Source organism: Lactuca saligna, chromosome 1 (assembly GCF_052625555.1).
Source record: "Lactuca saligna cultivar CGN05327 chromosome 1, ASM5262555v1, whole genome shotgun sequence".
Lineage (NCBI taxonomy): Eukaryota > Viridiplantae > Streptophyta > Magnoliopsida > Asterales > Asteraceae > Lactuca > Lactuca saligna.
The window spans coordinates 188718029-188735123 of NC_136417.1; the positions used below are offsets into that span (position 1 = coordinate 188718029).

At 28.2% G+C, this 17095-nt stretch overlaps 1 protein-coding gene across 1 annotated transcript; it reads right to left on the reverse strand.

Moving 5' to 3' along the window:
• Positions 1–1345: 1345 nt before the first annotated feature.
• Positions 1346–16847, reverse strand: LOC145046851 (chitin elicitor receptor kinase 1-like). The gene is made up of 12 exons (XM_078995113.1): positions 16173–16847; positions 9689–9722; positions 9599–9606; positions 9260–9409; positions 5608–5810; positions 4362–4451; positions 3790–3886; positions 3472–3623; positions 2994–3085; positions 2647–2785; positions 2447–2545; positions 1346–1668 (listed from the first exon to the last, which is right to left on the reverse strand). The coding sequence occupies exons 1-12, from the start codon at positions 16840–16842 to the stop codon at positions 1504–1506; spliced, it is 1899 nt and encodes a 632-aa protein (XP_078851239.1). The 5' UTR covers positions 16843–16847; the 3' UTR covers positions 1346–1503.
• Positions 16848–17095: the final 248 nt, after the last annotated feature.

Consider the following 17095-nt stretch of genomic DNA (forward strand, 5'->3'; position numbering starts at 1 on the left):
GGCCGTGTAAATGGTAGGGTTAGTTTACACGGGCTGTGTAAACGAGGTTGTCAGTTTAAAATAGTTTAATTCCTTTCTAAAAAGAAGCAACCGGTTCCAGAAGAAAGGGGTGGTCGATTTTGTGAGTTCTGGAGGCGATTTGGAGGAGTATTTTGAAGGTAATTGCTGCTTGAAAACACTTGGATTTCATTTGGATTTTAATTTGTAAGACTTTAATTTCAACTTCTAGGTTTGTTCTTTGTTATAGTCATGAGAGGCTAGAAACTTAACTCTCCAACTTCATGTATTGACAATTATGTGTTTGAATTCAATCATTTGACTTGGTGTTTGTTTTAAATGATATGTAGTGAATTTGATTTTGTTTTAATTGAAGCTTTGATTTCAATTCTAGTTCTTTTTGGCCAATTGAGTTAGGGTTGATATATTCAAGTTATCTAATATGCAAAAATATGTAATTGTTTTGTCATATAGAACAAGTAAAGAATACTAGGTTGAACTTTCTTAAAATTATTCTGGTGTAAATCAAATTCATACATTCTTACACTTTCAAGCTTATGAGAAGTATTGAATGTTGTTGGTAAATTTCACACTTTCATAATGCAATCTTTCCACCTATTCTAAGAACTTGTTTAGATTAGGTTAGTTAGATTAGAATTAATTAAAGGACTTATTTTAATTAATTAAAATGGTGAATGTGAATTGCTAGAGCTTATTAGCATTTCTAATACCAACTTAGATAGAATTAAACAAATATGATTTCATATTTTGAATCACATTGTTAATTAGTCTTGCATAGATTTGGAGTACTTACAAATCTTGAGTTTATTTTACTTAATCAATTGCTTACTTATTACTTCAGTTCTTTATTTAAATCATTGCATCTACCCCCCCCCCCCCCCCCCTCGTTTTTGTGATCTCATTTGTAACTTGTGCAAAAGGGTATAAGCATTTATCTCATGTCTCTGTGGATCGATCCTACTTACCTTGTATTACATTTTTAGTACAAAGTAGTAGTGTTTAAGGAGTTATTTTACCCCTTTATTTGTTAGTTTTGACACGCTTAACATTCAACTTTTGATCATGTGAGTTTTCTCACTATATTGTAGGACATTGGGTGTCATGTTATGTTTGTTTCCTTTGTAACTATTGCTTTTATGCCGTTATATGTTTGTTGGGTTGGGGCCACTTATATGTCTATTGGGATTGGCCCATTATTGATGATGTTTGAACTTATGGTTATTTTACTCTATTAAGAATAAAATTAGTATGTTTTGTTATATATAAAATGAAATTTTTACTCTATAAATTTGGGATGTTACACTTGGACACATTTATTATTGATGTTAAAAAAAAAAAAGTATAACTCTATACTACTAATTACATTAAATTCAAAGAAATATACAAGAAAATGGAATTATACTAGTTTCTATCAAACCATGTCTAGTTGCTTATGTGGCACAACCTCGTATGACTTGGATGCTTATGTGGCATAACAACATTATACTACCTTCCTGACATAAGTTGAACCAAACCTTGATTTTCATAGAAAGAACCAACGTCCCAATCCTCGGTTGAAGATGACAATGTCATTAGTGCAACCACAATCGACCGCATGCTCGGCCTCAATTGAGGGTTTTCGTGTGTACATGCTTTAGCAAGCTGGGCTATCTACAAATTTGATTTTAGCGAGTTAAACTTATAGCTTTCTAGTTCCAGCTTGTAAAAATCACAAGTAACAATGTACCTAACTCTCACTTCCAATATGGGCGATGCACTTTATTTTTTAGCAATAATTAGAATGTATTTATATTTTTTTTCTCATAATATCATTGTACCAACATTTTTTACAAATAATAATAGCTTACATACATTTTTCACCAATAATACCAACAATAACATTGTACTTATGTTTTACTACCAATATGGGTAATGTATTTTATTTGTTACATATTGTTATCATCCGTACGCAAAATGTTATTATTTATCAATATAGAGATGTAAGCAGGTTACTAGTATGAGTTATATATTCCTATAATTAGTAATAAAAAAAATCTTTGAATGGATAAAATAAATTTAAATACATTATTATTGTCCTTCAAAAAATTATACATTTCCTACGTTGATAGAGATAAATAAATATGTCACAATGTCATACAATTTATCCCTTTCATATTCCACACATATTTCTTATTTATTTATCTTGAAGTTATTCAATTCCACCACTTATTACTACCAAATGTATCGAAATAAATACAACATTTTCTTGTTGTATAAAATAAAATATGAATTTTCTTTTTGTACACGTGACATCATTACCTAAAATTAATACATAAGATTCTTCAATTTTGTTTGTATTTGAAATCTTTTTGAAATTTAAAATCACGATAACCAAAAGTAACGATTTTGTGAATAGGTAAACAGAATTGCGATTATTTTGTTTACTTACCTTGCAGATAGAGTCGATAGGGTAATCAGCTCCAAGCCTCGGATCTATTAGTTTGCATAGAGCTTCATTTGGATTAGACAAACTTAAGACCTCCTCAAACTACACAAACAAAGTTATAAAAATAATGTCACTGAAAAATGTTAATATTGAATTAATGTCAAGAATAAACAAAGTATGTGGAAAAAAAATTAAGAACTAACCAAACCGACAAGTCCTTTAGACTCACTAGACAATTCATTTGCCTTGACAATGGCTTCTTTAGCTGATATTAGTTCAAATAAAACAACCCCAAAAGCATATACATCAACCTTTGGAGAAACCTCACCATATTGAGCATATCTGCACCAAAAGTTTTCCATTTAATCAGACCACAGTCCACATAGGGTCAATAAGTATGTTTTCTTGAGCAATAAAAAAAATGTATAATGATTTAATTAGTACAAGTTGCTAATTAAACTAATAAAATGGTGAAAATACGTTGTGCTTTATGTATTTTCGCATTATATCTTTAGGGAAAAATTAGTGTACAAATTTACTCAAAACTTACTCTGGAGGCATGTATCCAAATGTTCCGACTAAACGGGTTTGTAAGGAACCGCTCCCAACTTCTGTAAGTTTTGCTAGCCCAAAATCAGCAACCTACGTGTTTTTAGTATTAAAAAACTAATAATATGTGACATTCTCACTTGAATTTTGTAAAATGGTAAATGCAAGAAATTGTAACATACTTTCATTTATTTGTTTATCATAACATCATAGTTTCATGTATATCTATTACAACATTATACTGTTTCACTTTTTATTTATTTATTTTGAAAAATATACCCAATAATAGCATTAGTTTTGTATTTGGATGGCATTTGTAATAGGAGGAAATTAAAATAGAATACTATAATAGTTGATAAACAAATAAATGTGAACAACATTGCTATTTCTTGCATTTTTGGTGACTTGAAGCCAATAATATCTTGGTCAAGGAGTTGTTTCAAGGTTTCAAAGTATAATGTTGTAATAGGAATGTAAACCTTTGCACGATAGTTTTGATCGATTAAAATGTTAGGAGACTTGATATCACGATGAATATACACAGGAACTGTGTGCTCATGTATGTATTCAAGCCCTCTAGCCGAATCAAGGGCAATTTGTACCCTTGTAGCCCATGGAATTGGCTGCCTCCCTACAAAGGTTACAATTTTGTGGTTAAAAACATGATAAGTACAAGTATATATGTATATGTATATGTATATGTATATGTATATGTATATGTATAGTTGTATTGTACGTGTACTTTTTAAAAACATGGAACTATATAAGTTTTTTTTTTTTTTTCGTAACTCCCTTACCTAATGAACCACGCAAATGTTGACTCAAATTGCCATTTTCAATAAACTCATACACCAAAAACAACGATCCTTCTACACAATATCCTATCAAACGTACCTGCAAAGTTCAAAATGGTCGTAAATACATATTTCAAATTGCACATGACAAAATAGGACAAATTTATACGGCATTTATATGTTTTACAAAAAAAATACCTCCGAATTTAAGACAAATTTCCATTCATTGACTTTGAAATTCAAGATTGAAATTGAAAGGCATAATGATCATTTAAACATTTTTAGCATAATTTTGGCAGGATTTGGTGTAAATCACACAGATTACAAAGTTGGATGACCTTTTCTGCACTTTTTATGGATATGGATATGGGTAGGGTCGTTTTAGTTGCTTTATGTATTTTACACTAAACAACCCTACCCATGCCCTAAACCAAGGAGTGACAATATTCATGGTCAACAATGCAAGAACATCGTTAAAGCATTCGACAATCGGTTTTGAAACCATTACGTTTCTATATAATTTCTCAACAGGCACAAAAAGAATAATAAAATGTGCACAAGTTTTGAGATATTACCAGGTTCAAGTGATGAACATGTGTTAAGACCTTCAACTCAGCAAGAAATTCTTTTGATGCTTGCATATCCATCTTCTTTATTGCTGCTTTCTGTACTTGTCCAACACCAAAACAATATCAACTTCCCAAAGCAAAAATATAAACATGTTGTTTTTCTTTTGGCTGATGGATTTAATAAGGATATGACTTATATGGGTGTGTCCTTTCACTTTATATAGAAAAATGACTTAATACATAAAGTCATGGAAATGGTACATTAATTCCTAAATTTTTACAAAGTTGGCCAATTTGTTTTTTCATCTCATTACCTTGTCATTTTCTCAAATGCTTTTTAAACAAGGTTTTCCATCTTTGTATTATGTCACTTTTTCGATATGGTACAAATGTTCACTTGATGCTTTTGTGGTCCGATAAATCCTTTTAATCCCTAAAATTTAGGAGAAATGATACCGACTATTAACTTGGACAACTCAAGGAGGAAAAGGGTTTAAAAAAATTGATTTAGGGACCCAAAAAGAAAAAAATAAAACTTTTATACCATATCCTAAAAAAACAACACAACAAAAGGATAGAAACTTGTAATTTACACTTTATCCAAATGGTAAAATATAAAAACATGGGAGAATTTCATAGATGCCCCTCTTAAACTTCAAAATATCATATTTCTCCAGCTTAATTTCTCAATATCATATTTACCCTTCATAAACTTTCAAACTATCATATTTACCCAAATCATTTTTTATAATATTTATAATATTTTATAATCATTTTTATACCTTAGAGTTATTATAATAATTAAGAAATTTAACCATATTATCCTTACGTCTATGATAATGAAATGTGAACTTCTAAATTGTTGGAATGCCAGCCTCTTGACAGACAAAACGATTCATCTTCAACCCTTTCTATGGAATGCATATTTTGTTTGTTTAGTTTTTGTTGTTGTTGATTATTATTATATTGTAGATGGATGTTTTATTAGATATTACCATTGATATTTTGATATTTAAAAAGTTCATATACAATATTTTAATATTTAAAAAGGACATTTATGATATTTTGATGTTTAAAAATAACATATATGATATTTTGAAATTTTATGAAGGGTAAATATGATATTTAGAAATTTTATAAAGGGTAAATATGATATTTAGAAATTAAATTGGGTAAATATGATATTTTGATGTTTAAGAAGGGCATATATGAAATTCTCCCTAAAAAGAAAATAATAATAATAAACACAAACCTCGCCACGAAGCTCTCCATAATAAACAGCTCCAAAACCACCTTGGCCAATCTTATTAGCCATGCTAAACTCATCAGTAGCCTTGGATAGCTCCTCGTATGTGAACTCCACCGACTTATCCACGGTTATACCGGTGACACCTGGTGGTGCACCACCAATAAGATGACCTGACTCCACCCTTCTTCCCAAATTACTATCCGAAGCTAAATCCATAAAAACAAAAAAACGAAACTTACATTTTTTGTATTATTCATTATTCTTTCAATTAGAGTAAAATATAAAGAAGTTTAATTTTTTTTTTTTCTTTTAATTTAATCCCTTTTTTGTCTGTGACTTTAATGTTGTTTAGAATTTAAAAATGAGCATTAAGTCCATGCGACACTTCACTAATGTTATCCTACCCTTTTTATGTTGATATGGAAACGAGTCAAGGGTTTGACTCGTTGGTAGGTGAAATGTGACTGAAATGCTAAGATGACCAAATAAAATATTGGTAATTCTAAATGTATCCCTAAAATTTTGTTGTGTATCCCTTTGTGAATATGTACCTTATAATTTGATAATTTTTGTGAGTGAAAGGATATATATATATATATATAATAGCATCCATAAAATATTTCTGCTATATGTATCCTCTTTACTAATTGAACTACTCAAAATCCTTAATTACCCTCTAATTACTTTAATATTGATCAAATCAAAAAGGATTTTGGCCATTTTTTTATCCTTTTGTTGTTTTCTTTAGAATATATATATATATATATATATATATATATATATATATATATATATATATATATATATATATATATATATATATATATGGAAAAGTGAGTATACTCTTAAGGGTATATAAGCTTAGGTACCCAAACACACCATAATACATCGTTTTGTATGATATATTCATTATAATGTTCTTAAACTTCAACCCCTAAGTTGATTTAATTTCAAGATTTTTGAAATTTCACTATTATATTTCTCTTATGTCACATCTTTTTGTCGAATACATATTAGGTTATATTTATTGTAGTTGAAAATGAAAATTAAGTAAGATGAAGATAAATGTGTAATTTATAAAAATCATGGAAGTAAATCAATTTAAAAGTTAAATTATAAGAATATTGGAGAATTATAATGTATTATATGATACAAAACGACGTAGTATTGTGAGTTTGGGTACCTAAGCTTATATACCCTTAAGGGTATATTCACTTTTCCCATATATATATATATATATATATATATATATATATATATATATATATATATATATATATATATATATATATATATATATATATATATATATATATATATATATATATATATATATATATATATATATATATATAGATTAAAGATATTCAAAATAAGGAATAGTAAATTTGAATGGTTTTGGCCATCATTCTTTAACCATTTTGATATTTTTGGTCTTTACAATCAAAATTTTTACACTTTTTAGGAACCTATTAATATTTAAAGTTTGGCCACAAAACTTTAACGGTTTGACAACTTTGATCCCTTTTCTAAAAACTTGTTAATTTCTACATCTTTAATTCTTTATTCATTTTGACACTTTAGGTCATTACAATCAAAACTTTTACATTTTTTCATTTAAAAAACAAACGTTCTAGGGCAAGGCCCGGGTTTTTCACTTTTGCACTTTCTACGCCTACCATTTTCTTCTTTTGCTATAATTTTTCTATATGGTTCATCATATTTAATTTTTTTGGTTTTTCCTACCCTCACCAAAGTCAACTAAAACAGACAACAACAACATCTATTAATTTACAAACAAAAACGACATTCAAATCAGGCGCACACGGCTCATGCGGAGTTTGGCCACAAAGCTTTAACGATTTAACAACTTTGATCCATTTTCTAAAAACTTGTTAATTCCTACCCCTTTAATTCTTTAGCCATTTTGACATTTTTCGTCTTTGAAGTCAAAACTTTTATATTTTTTCATTAAACCAAAAAAAAAAAAAAAAAGAACTGTACAAGGAAAAACCTAGGTTTTTCACTCTCTACGTCAGTCATTTGCTTCTTTTGCTATAATTTTTCTATATTGGTCATCATATTTAATTTTTTTGAATTTTCCTACCTTCACCAAAGTCAACAACAACGTCTATTAATCTATAAACAAAAACGACATTCAAATCAGACGCACACGGCCTATGCAGAGCATGGACAATATATATATAGTTATTAATATTATTATTATTATTATTATTATTATTATTATTATTATCCTATCTTTATTTGTGTTGTACAAAGAGTGGTTCAAATTTATATATATACATAAAATCGTTTGAATAATTGACAGGCGTTCGAATAATTGACTATCATTGTGTTATTTTTTTTTTGTTTGGACCATTTGTGTGTTATTTTTTTCGATCGAATTATCCATATGTTGTTTTTTTGTATGGACTATTTATGTGTTATTTTTCTGTTCGGACTATCTCTGTGTTAATTTTTTTTATTTGAGCTATCAATGTGTTATTTTTCCTTTCGGACATAATAACATTGGGATAATCCGACCAAAAAAAATAGCACGGTCATAGTTCAAAAGGAAAAAATAATTCAAGGATAGTTCGACCGAAAAATAACATACGAATGGTCCAAAAGAAAAAAAAATAACATAGCAGTAATTGGAAAAATAACATATGAATAGTCTGAACTGTAGGGAAACCTTGTATAGTGTTCGAAGCTTATGTTACGCATAATACCTATAATGCACCACACAATTATAATAATCAATTTATCAATACATCCGATGATAAATAAAAACAAGCTTTGTTTCATTATTAATAATAATAATAATAATAATAATAAATCAAATAAATTAGATAATCTTAATAAAAAAAGACAATAAAAAACTAAATAAACTAAAAAAAATGAACAACAAAAAAACAAAATATTTTTAGAGTGGTACAATTAGTAAAAAGGATGCATATAGATTTACACAATATTTCTCTTTTCATTTATGTTCCTAGAAACAACTAACAAGATGAAATATTCACTTTGACACATAGTTGTACTATGTTGTCACAAATAATATTTAAGTATGAGTAAGATTTTTGAATATTGGTAAAATTTTGTTTTGAAAAATTGATTATTCAGGTAAATTTGAAATCACATAGTGTCATGCTTTTGAGTTTTGATTAACTAGTTATTTGAATGTGGTTATGAATATGCTTAGTCAAGTACCAACAATCCCTTAAACTAGCTCTTGTGGTGCCACATGTGGAGAATTTTTCCCTGGAAATCCCTATGGGGGCTGGGTTTGCCTGTAAAGGAGCTCGAACCCGGGGTGCTCGTTGAAATATTGTGAGTAGGCTCCACTTAATTCGTTTGCCGTTTCCAAAAAAAGTACCAACAATCAATTTTATTTAATGTAAAGCTTTATTTATTTTAATAAATTACATCGTTAAAAATCTAGTATTACCTTCAAAATAATTTAAATACTTTACTTTTTTTGTATCTTTCATCATATCAAATATTTTTTTGACTTTGTTTTTAAATGAAAATTTATGTCCCTAAACGCTTAAATCCGAAATGAGGTCTGAAGATACTTTTAGATCAATATGAAATTTAATAGAAGCACCGAAAAATAGAACAAAAAAAAGACTTAATAGAATTAGTAGAATACCAAGATGAAGTTCGTTTGCATTTTCTTCGAGAAATGATCCTTCCGCAACCCTCTTCCTTCTGTAAAATCCAAAGTAGATGCAAATCCCCAACAAAAGAACCCCGACAACTGCTCCAACAGATGCTCCGACAGTGGCACTTCCCGATAAACCTGCTCCAACCATCACTACCACATGATTAACTTAAATATACCATCTACAATTGGTTCATTTGACTTAGAAGTTGAACTTAATTAAAGATATATATATATATATATATATATATATATATATATATATATATATATATATATATATATATATATATATATTTCATTGAGTGAATAGGCAAAGAAGACAACCCTTTGTGCTGCAAAAACAAAACACCAAAATCAGATATAAAAATAGAGGAAACGCCCCTAAATAGAACAAAGTCAAGGTTTATAGTTTACCTTGTCTTCAAAGGCGGAAAAGTTCCATTTTGATCTGTAATTACATAAAAACGGGAGAAAGTTAAGTGCTAGTTATAAACATGTAAATTACGCAACTAATCTTCCGGGGTAACATTGTTGTGAAATGCACTTTAAATTATTTGTATAATGTAACACTATATTTATACTTTTTTGTTATTAAACATTGTATTTTCAATATTAAACATTTTAATTTAAAAAAACAACTTAATTATAGCATTTGTATTTTAGTTTTTTATCTTGTAAGAACATTATATTTATCAATTATTATCTAATTTTTGCAATCTAAATTGTTTTGTATTTGGATTTTGATAACATTGTTGTAAGCTGATACAATCTATGTTATGGTGAAATGAAAATAAGATGCTATAGTTAAAAAAAATATATGAAAATTTGATTAATTTTTGCATTTATACTAAGATGTTGTTTGTTTTTTCTAAAAAACCACTTCTGACCACTTATTATTGCGTCACGTAGCTCACGCGCAACACTTGACCATTCGTAGCTATTTGTTTTTCAGAAAACTTCTAACTTAAAAACTGATGTGTGTATGTTGCGTGACGCAGCACTAGATCATCTGCTTCAAACTTCTTCACACATTACTTTAACTTATTGCAGCACTCTGCAGACGTTAAAAAACAAACAAACTTTTTATTACATGTTGCAGTCATTTGATCCACCTCTTCTGTTACAGAGTGTTGCAGAGGTGGTCTGCGGACTTCAAACACTTTCGTTTCGAAAAAACAAACACCACCTAAGATTAATCATCTGTTCTTAGGCTATGCAGAGCAGGGCTTGACATTGCAACGATAGAAAGACAGGGTGTTGTTAAACACACCCAAAAATTGGGTCAAAAAACCATCGTACATAAAACCCAAATTGAGATGATGTTTTAGCCAAGAAGTGATATTTACACTTAACATTATCTCACGACATTCTTTATATATTTTATTTTATAATATATTATCAAAGATTAAAAGTTATTTAACACTTTTACATGTTTACTCCTTACAATTAAAATATATTTTCAGTTTATACCTTTCTCTATTTAAAAAAAATTAATTTCATTCCTTATTAATATATTATTAATATATTGATATTTCAACTTTTTCATGCACAAATATACACACGAGTAGTCGTGGTTTGGGGTAATTTACGAGTTTGGTCCCTAACTTTTTTTCCTTAACTCGGACGGTCTCTATTACATCTTTTTGATGTGCGGTTAGTCCGACCTAAACAGACTGTTATGCTATTATTAATTATTTTAATTAATTTTTATTTACAAATTATTCATAAAATTAAAAAATAATAACACTCTATACCCCTTCCACTTATCCTCATCACTGTGAAATTGACCTAACCATTTCATTGCAAAAGTAATAACTATATTTATATTTATGATCCCTTAAATTACCCTACATTTACAATAAATATCATATCTTTATTTTAGTGAATTTAAATTAATATCACTACGATCAAATCAAAATAATATAACTATATTTAAATTTAAGTCTTTTAACTTATCATGCATTTATAATAGACAGTAGATATCTATCTTTATTTTAGTGTGGTGTAAATGAATACAACTACAATCAAATCAAAATAATATAACTATATTTATATTTATGGTCATTTAACTTACTTTATATTTACAAAAAATACTCTATCTTTATTTTGATGCGGTGTAAATGAATACTAGTATAATGGTAAATGAAAATGATAATTTTATTTATTATAATTTTGAAAAATATCATATTATGTTTTTTTCTTGTTCGCTTAATTGTTCGTGATCGTTATTTATCGTTTAAGGTTAGATGAACTAATATGAATAAATCTATATTCATGTTCGTTAGGTTTGTTGCCCGGTTGATATTGATGATATTAAAACTTAAAGAAAATTTTAAAGTTATAAATATTATATTAAAATCCATATAATAAAATTGAGATATTATACAAAATAAATTGACTATGTAATGATAAAAAATAAATTGAATTACGTAAGTATACAAAATAAAATTGGTATATTATATGACAATTTTAATATTCAATAATTGAAGGTGTAAATTAAAAGTTAAATATATGTTAAAAGGGGTTTTTTATTATGAGACTATGACTATTATACAAGTTTTTTTTTTAAATTACTTTTGATGAAAGTGTTTACACGAGTTAGAGGTATATACTTTTATTTTATTTTTTGAAAAACTTTTGTGGTAAAATGTTTTTTTGATATATATATATATATATATATATATATATATATATATATATATATATATATATATATATATATATATATATATATATCTGAAGAAATCATTCAAATTAATATATTGATTTTAAGTTAATAATTATAAACCTAAAGTGAAGTGTATTAGTTGAAACTTTTATAAGTTTAAGGGTGTAACTAAAAAAGTTTGTTATGTTTAAAGAATTTATAAATGGTTTTTAAATAATATAAAGTTGGAAAATATTAATAATACAATCCTTGTGAATATAATAAATAATATGCAAAAGTAACAAGTGTCATTAATAAAACGGTCAATCATTTTTTTTTATTCGTAAAATTAAAATTAAATTCGTACATTATACGAATACCAGAACCTAAAGGGGGTTGAAGTGTAAATACGATATAATTCTAATTGTTAAAATGATTCGAATCGGTTGCTATAGTCAACACTGCCCCGTCAAATTGGGTTAATCAAAGTAAAAACCATTTTGACGTTTAAAATGGTATTTAATCTGGTGCATATAAAATCCCCCACTAAGACTCCATGCCCTCAGCTCGACATGATGAGCTCGGTGTTGTAACTCGACAATCTCTTAAAGATGAAAGAGAAAGTCACTCTTCTCCCACAAACCACTCTCTCTTTCTTCTTCCACTCTTCTCCATCTCTTCTTCTCTACTTCCTAACCACAGAAAAAGTTTTTGTTCATTCTTGGTGAGCTTAGGTGAGCTCAACACCATTTCCCCATCCTTAGGGGGTGTCTAGTTTAGTTTTTAAAGGCTAAAAGTCATTTTCCTAAAAGATTAAAGGTAAAAAATGTTTGGTAAAAAACTTTTAAAAGCTATTTTTGAATTTTGGATAGAAGAATAATCAATTTTTTTGGAAAAATCAGACTTTTTAAACTTTTTCCAAAAATGACTTTTGACTTTTAAAAATTTAAGCCAAACACCCCGTTAGTTTAAGTCTACGCTTTTATATGTGATAAAGAAGCAACAGTAATCTTGATTCAACTGTGGTAATTACAAAAATTAAAACAAGACTATGTATCATTTGTTTTTCAAATATTATGTGCTGGTAAGAAAACTTGATATACGAAGGATAATTTTTTTTTTCTTCTGGAAAGTATCAACACTTGGATTCTTTTTTTGGAAAATCGAAGTATTTTATCAGTCTATAATTTAGAATCTATATATGAAGTATTTTATTAGTTTACTAGTTTTTTTAATATTTTTTTATATTATTATATAACTATTATGATTAATATGATTTTTTTTGTTTTTTACTAATATTTACCACTTTCGTTGTAAATTTTTAGAAGAACTAATACTAATCTGTGATTTAACAATATTATATTCTGTTATTAAATTATATAATAAATTAATAATGCTTTATGTAAAAACGTGTGTTAATAAATTATTAAACTATCATAAAATAATAATGTTTTCAGTTATTAAACCAGACTCCATAAAAACCGGCACCGAGACATTCCTTCATTGGGTCAGGTGCAGGTGCAATCCGGCCCGGTAAGCATGAACTTACGGGGTGTTTGGCTTAGCTTTTGTGAGGTAAAAGTTCTTTTTGTAGAAGAACTTTTTACAAAAGTTATTTTTTAAAATGTGTTTGGATTTACTTTTGAACGGAAAAAGTTAAAAATTAAAATGCTTAGTTTAACTTTTACATGTAAAATAACAAAAAAAAAAGACGCGTTTAAGGTAGATGAGGGGTATATTGGTAATTTAATATTTTTAGCTGGTGAAAAGTTGGGAAAAATGAGGTAATTGTGACTTTTCAAAAAAAACTCAAATTACTCTATGGGAAAAATCCTTTACAAAAGTTCTTTTTTCTTTACCAAACATTTTTTGAGATTTTTTCTAAAAGATAAAGTCAGAAGTTATTTAAAAAGCTAAACCAATCACCCTCTTAAAAAACAAAAATAATAATAAAAAAAAAAAAAAGAGACAAAATCAAGGATTTTTTTTTTGTTTTACCTCTTCCAGGAATAAACACCAAATCCCCGCTACTAAAACTCGATCTCGGATTATAATCCCTCAAAAGATTCTCGTTAATCCCACTTTCATTAGCAATTGAGGACAAACTCTCACCACTTTGAATCGGATACGTGATGAACAATCCATAATCCTTCGAAACACTTTTATCCCCACAAGAACAGTTCACTACAACATTTACTTCACTACCTAAAGGAATGTTAAACTCATTATACGTATTGTAATTCCTCAACATACTTACAGTTGTCAGATTCGAAAAGCCAGTCCCTGCGATCCACGAGTAGGTGTTCTCGGGACTAACATTATACACGAATCGATGACTCAGAAAACCTCGATCTTCACAGGAACACGAAAAAGGTACGTTTACTCTTGAACCCTCAGCAACTGTGTCTGGATTTGTGATTTGGGGGTTGTAACTTTGAATTTGGGGGATTTTGGTGGAGAAGATTTGCGATACGAATGTGATGTTTGATCTTACCCACATCCGGTATGAAGCCAAAGCAAGGCATTCGTTTTTACATCTTGATTCGATTCGATTAACAATCAGAAACAACACCAAAAACTGTACTGGAAATTTGATTTTTCTCATGGTAAGAAATGGAACGAATTCAGGGAAATTAACAACAGTAGGAGCTTGAATGCGGAAAAACTAACAAGACGTAAGATGGGAAATTGTGTTGATTTGGCATTAGTTTAAGGTAATCATCTACTAATCTAGAGAAATTAACTTGATGCCCAGATGGAAAATTTGATGAATTAGCTACAGAAATGAACAAGAAAGTATGGTTTATATCATCTTCAACACATACAGTTGAGGCGACTTGGTCTCCAAGTAGAGAAATTGTTTCAGGTAAAAGTCTTTTTGGAGTCAACTGGTGGACGCATGAGTCTCTGGTTTGACGTCTTTTTGGAGTTTATTTATGTTTGAATGTTTCTTTCCTCTCTGAAGCATTAAATGGGATCATAATATTAATTGCTAAGAAGTGTCTTTTATTTTTATTTTTGTTTATTTATATAAAATAATGATATGTATAATGTATAATCCTTTTGATTTTAACATTTGATTTAATTTAGCAAGTAAGAAGAAAATTAAAAACAAAAGACTAATGCTCGTCATAAAATGATAAAATTATCCTAATAATTTAACTTTTATATCAAATTTCTTATTTTAAATTTAAATGTACGTTTTTATTTATTAAACTTATAGATTATTTCTTTATCTTTTACATTTAAAATGATCTTTGTATATTTTGACATGTTTGTCACATATTATTAGGGCACTTTTAATTTTTATTTCACGGGTCAATTTGCATCATTAAACGACATAGAAAGAAATAATGATCAAATTGTTTGTCCGTTTATACCCATTTCCTGTGTTATTTTAATTATTTATTTTGCATATCGGTTTCATTTTTTTATTTAATAGACTTAATGAATAAAACACTTAATCTTGACAATTATATATGGATTTTTTTGACTTAATCTTGACAATATGACTTAATGACTTAATGAATTAAGTAAGAAAAACTTGGTTTAATATATTAAGACACTAACAATTTTCATGTTTGTCTTCTTTCTTTTCCTCCCAATTTCTATCAGATTAAAATGATAAATAAAGTTAAAATCTATAAATACGATAACATTTATTTTTTGAAATGTAAATATATAACGGTCATTAATCTCGTTCAAAAATCAAAATCTATAAAACATACGTTATTATTTAGACATAGATTATTGCCCATTAACCTCTTTACTTATTGCAGAAATAGCCTCTAGTGTTTTTTTTTTTTTTTTTTTTTTTTTTTTACTTTACATTAACTTATATGTTATGCCTTTTTCCAAAAAAAAAAAAAAAAAAAAAAAAAAAAAAAAAAAAAAACCTTATATTATGCACAAAAAATCTCAAATATTCAAAGCAACATTCTATAGTAAAGTTCCATCTGAAACCAACAAAATTATAAAGGACATATATATAACTTTATTATGTATAAATCCCATTAATTAATATGGAGAAATTAAAAATCATCCTGCATTTTATTCCTACTATGCTCATATCCACATTAAATGGTGACAAGTGGATTAAAATAAATTCAATTTTATTAAATATGTTATTAAATGTGTCACATGTCAACATTTAATATGGTAAAAAGCTAAATAGGAATAAAATGTAGGAGAATATTTAATTTCTATGTTATTCATAATCCACTTAATAAGTGAGTTTAAAAGTTAACTAACCTTTGGCCGGCACAAACACTAGTCCCAACCCGGCACTAAAATTGGATCTTGGGTTGAACCGCTCCAACAACGTCGTCGGGACACTTGATTCTATACTTATAGACTCCAAATCTTCATCGGGTCGAAGCGGGTATGTTGCAAACAACCCGTAATCCTTTGACACGTGTTTGTTGCCACATGTACAATTCACTGTAACATTAATATCAACAAAGTCCGGTATCTTTTCGGCTTCAAACCAATTCACTCGTTGGACCCAATACTCATCCGTAAGATTAGCAAAAACTTCACTAGCAATTTTACCATAAGTATCACCAACTTGAGTTTCGTATTTGAAAGTATGGCCTAAAAAATCATCATTTAAGCATAGACACGAAAACGGGACGTTAATTCGGGCCCCAGTTTCTATGCTATCGCCTCCCGGGATTTGTGGATTGTATCTAAGGATTTCGGGGATTGTTTGAGAGAAAATTTTGCTTATGTAAGTGAGATTTGATCCTTGTGCAACATAATATGATGCCAAGGCAAGATCACAACCATTGCTACACTTGGATTCAATTTTGACGATGAAGAAAACAACCCAAAATCCCAATTCTAATATACGTTTCTTTCTCTTTGATATATTGTTCATGAGAAAAAGAAGAAAGAGAGAAATGAAGAGATATGGGTGCATGTAGAGAGAGAAAGATATGTATTATAGTTCAAATAGTAGACAGATTTACTATATTTTAAATTAGAGAGATGAGATTGATTACATGTTGGTTTTGTTTGATAGCATAAAGAATTGTAAAGGAATCGTCAACAAGTATAAACTCCATCATGTTTCTTGTCTTCTATTATTTGTTTTATGATTCTTGAAATTAACCTACAATTTTCAAGAATCATCAACCAAAATGAATCACTTCTATTACATAATTTATTTTGAG

Coding starts and splice junctions, on each gene's coding strand:
- LOC145046851 (XM_078995113.1), bottom strand. CDS start 16,842: ATGCACCCATATCTCTTCATTTCTCTCTTTCTTCTTTTTCTCATGAAC. Junction 5,811..9,259: donor TGCAAACGAACTTCATCTTG/GTATTCTACTAA, acceptor TTATGGATTTAG/CTTCGGATAGTAATTTGGGA. Junction 3,624..3,789: donor ACATTTGCGTGGTTCATTAG/GTAAGGGAGTTA, acceptor TAACCTTTGTAG/GGAGGCAGCCAATTCCATGG.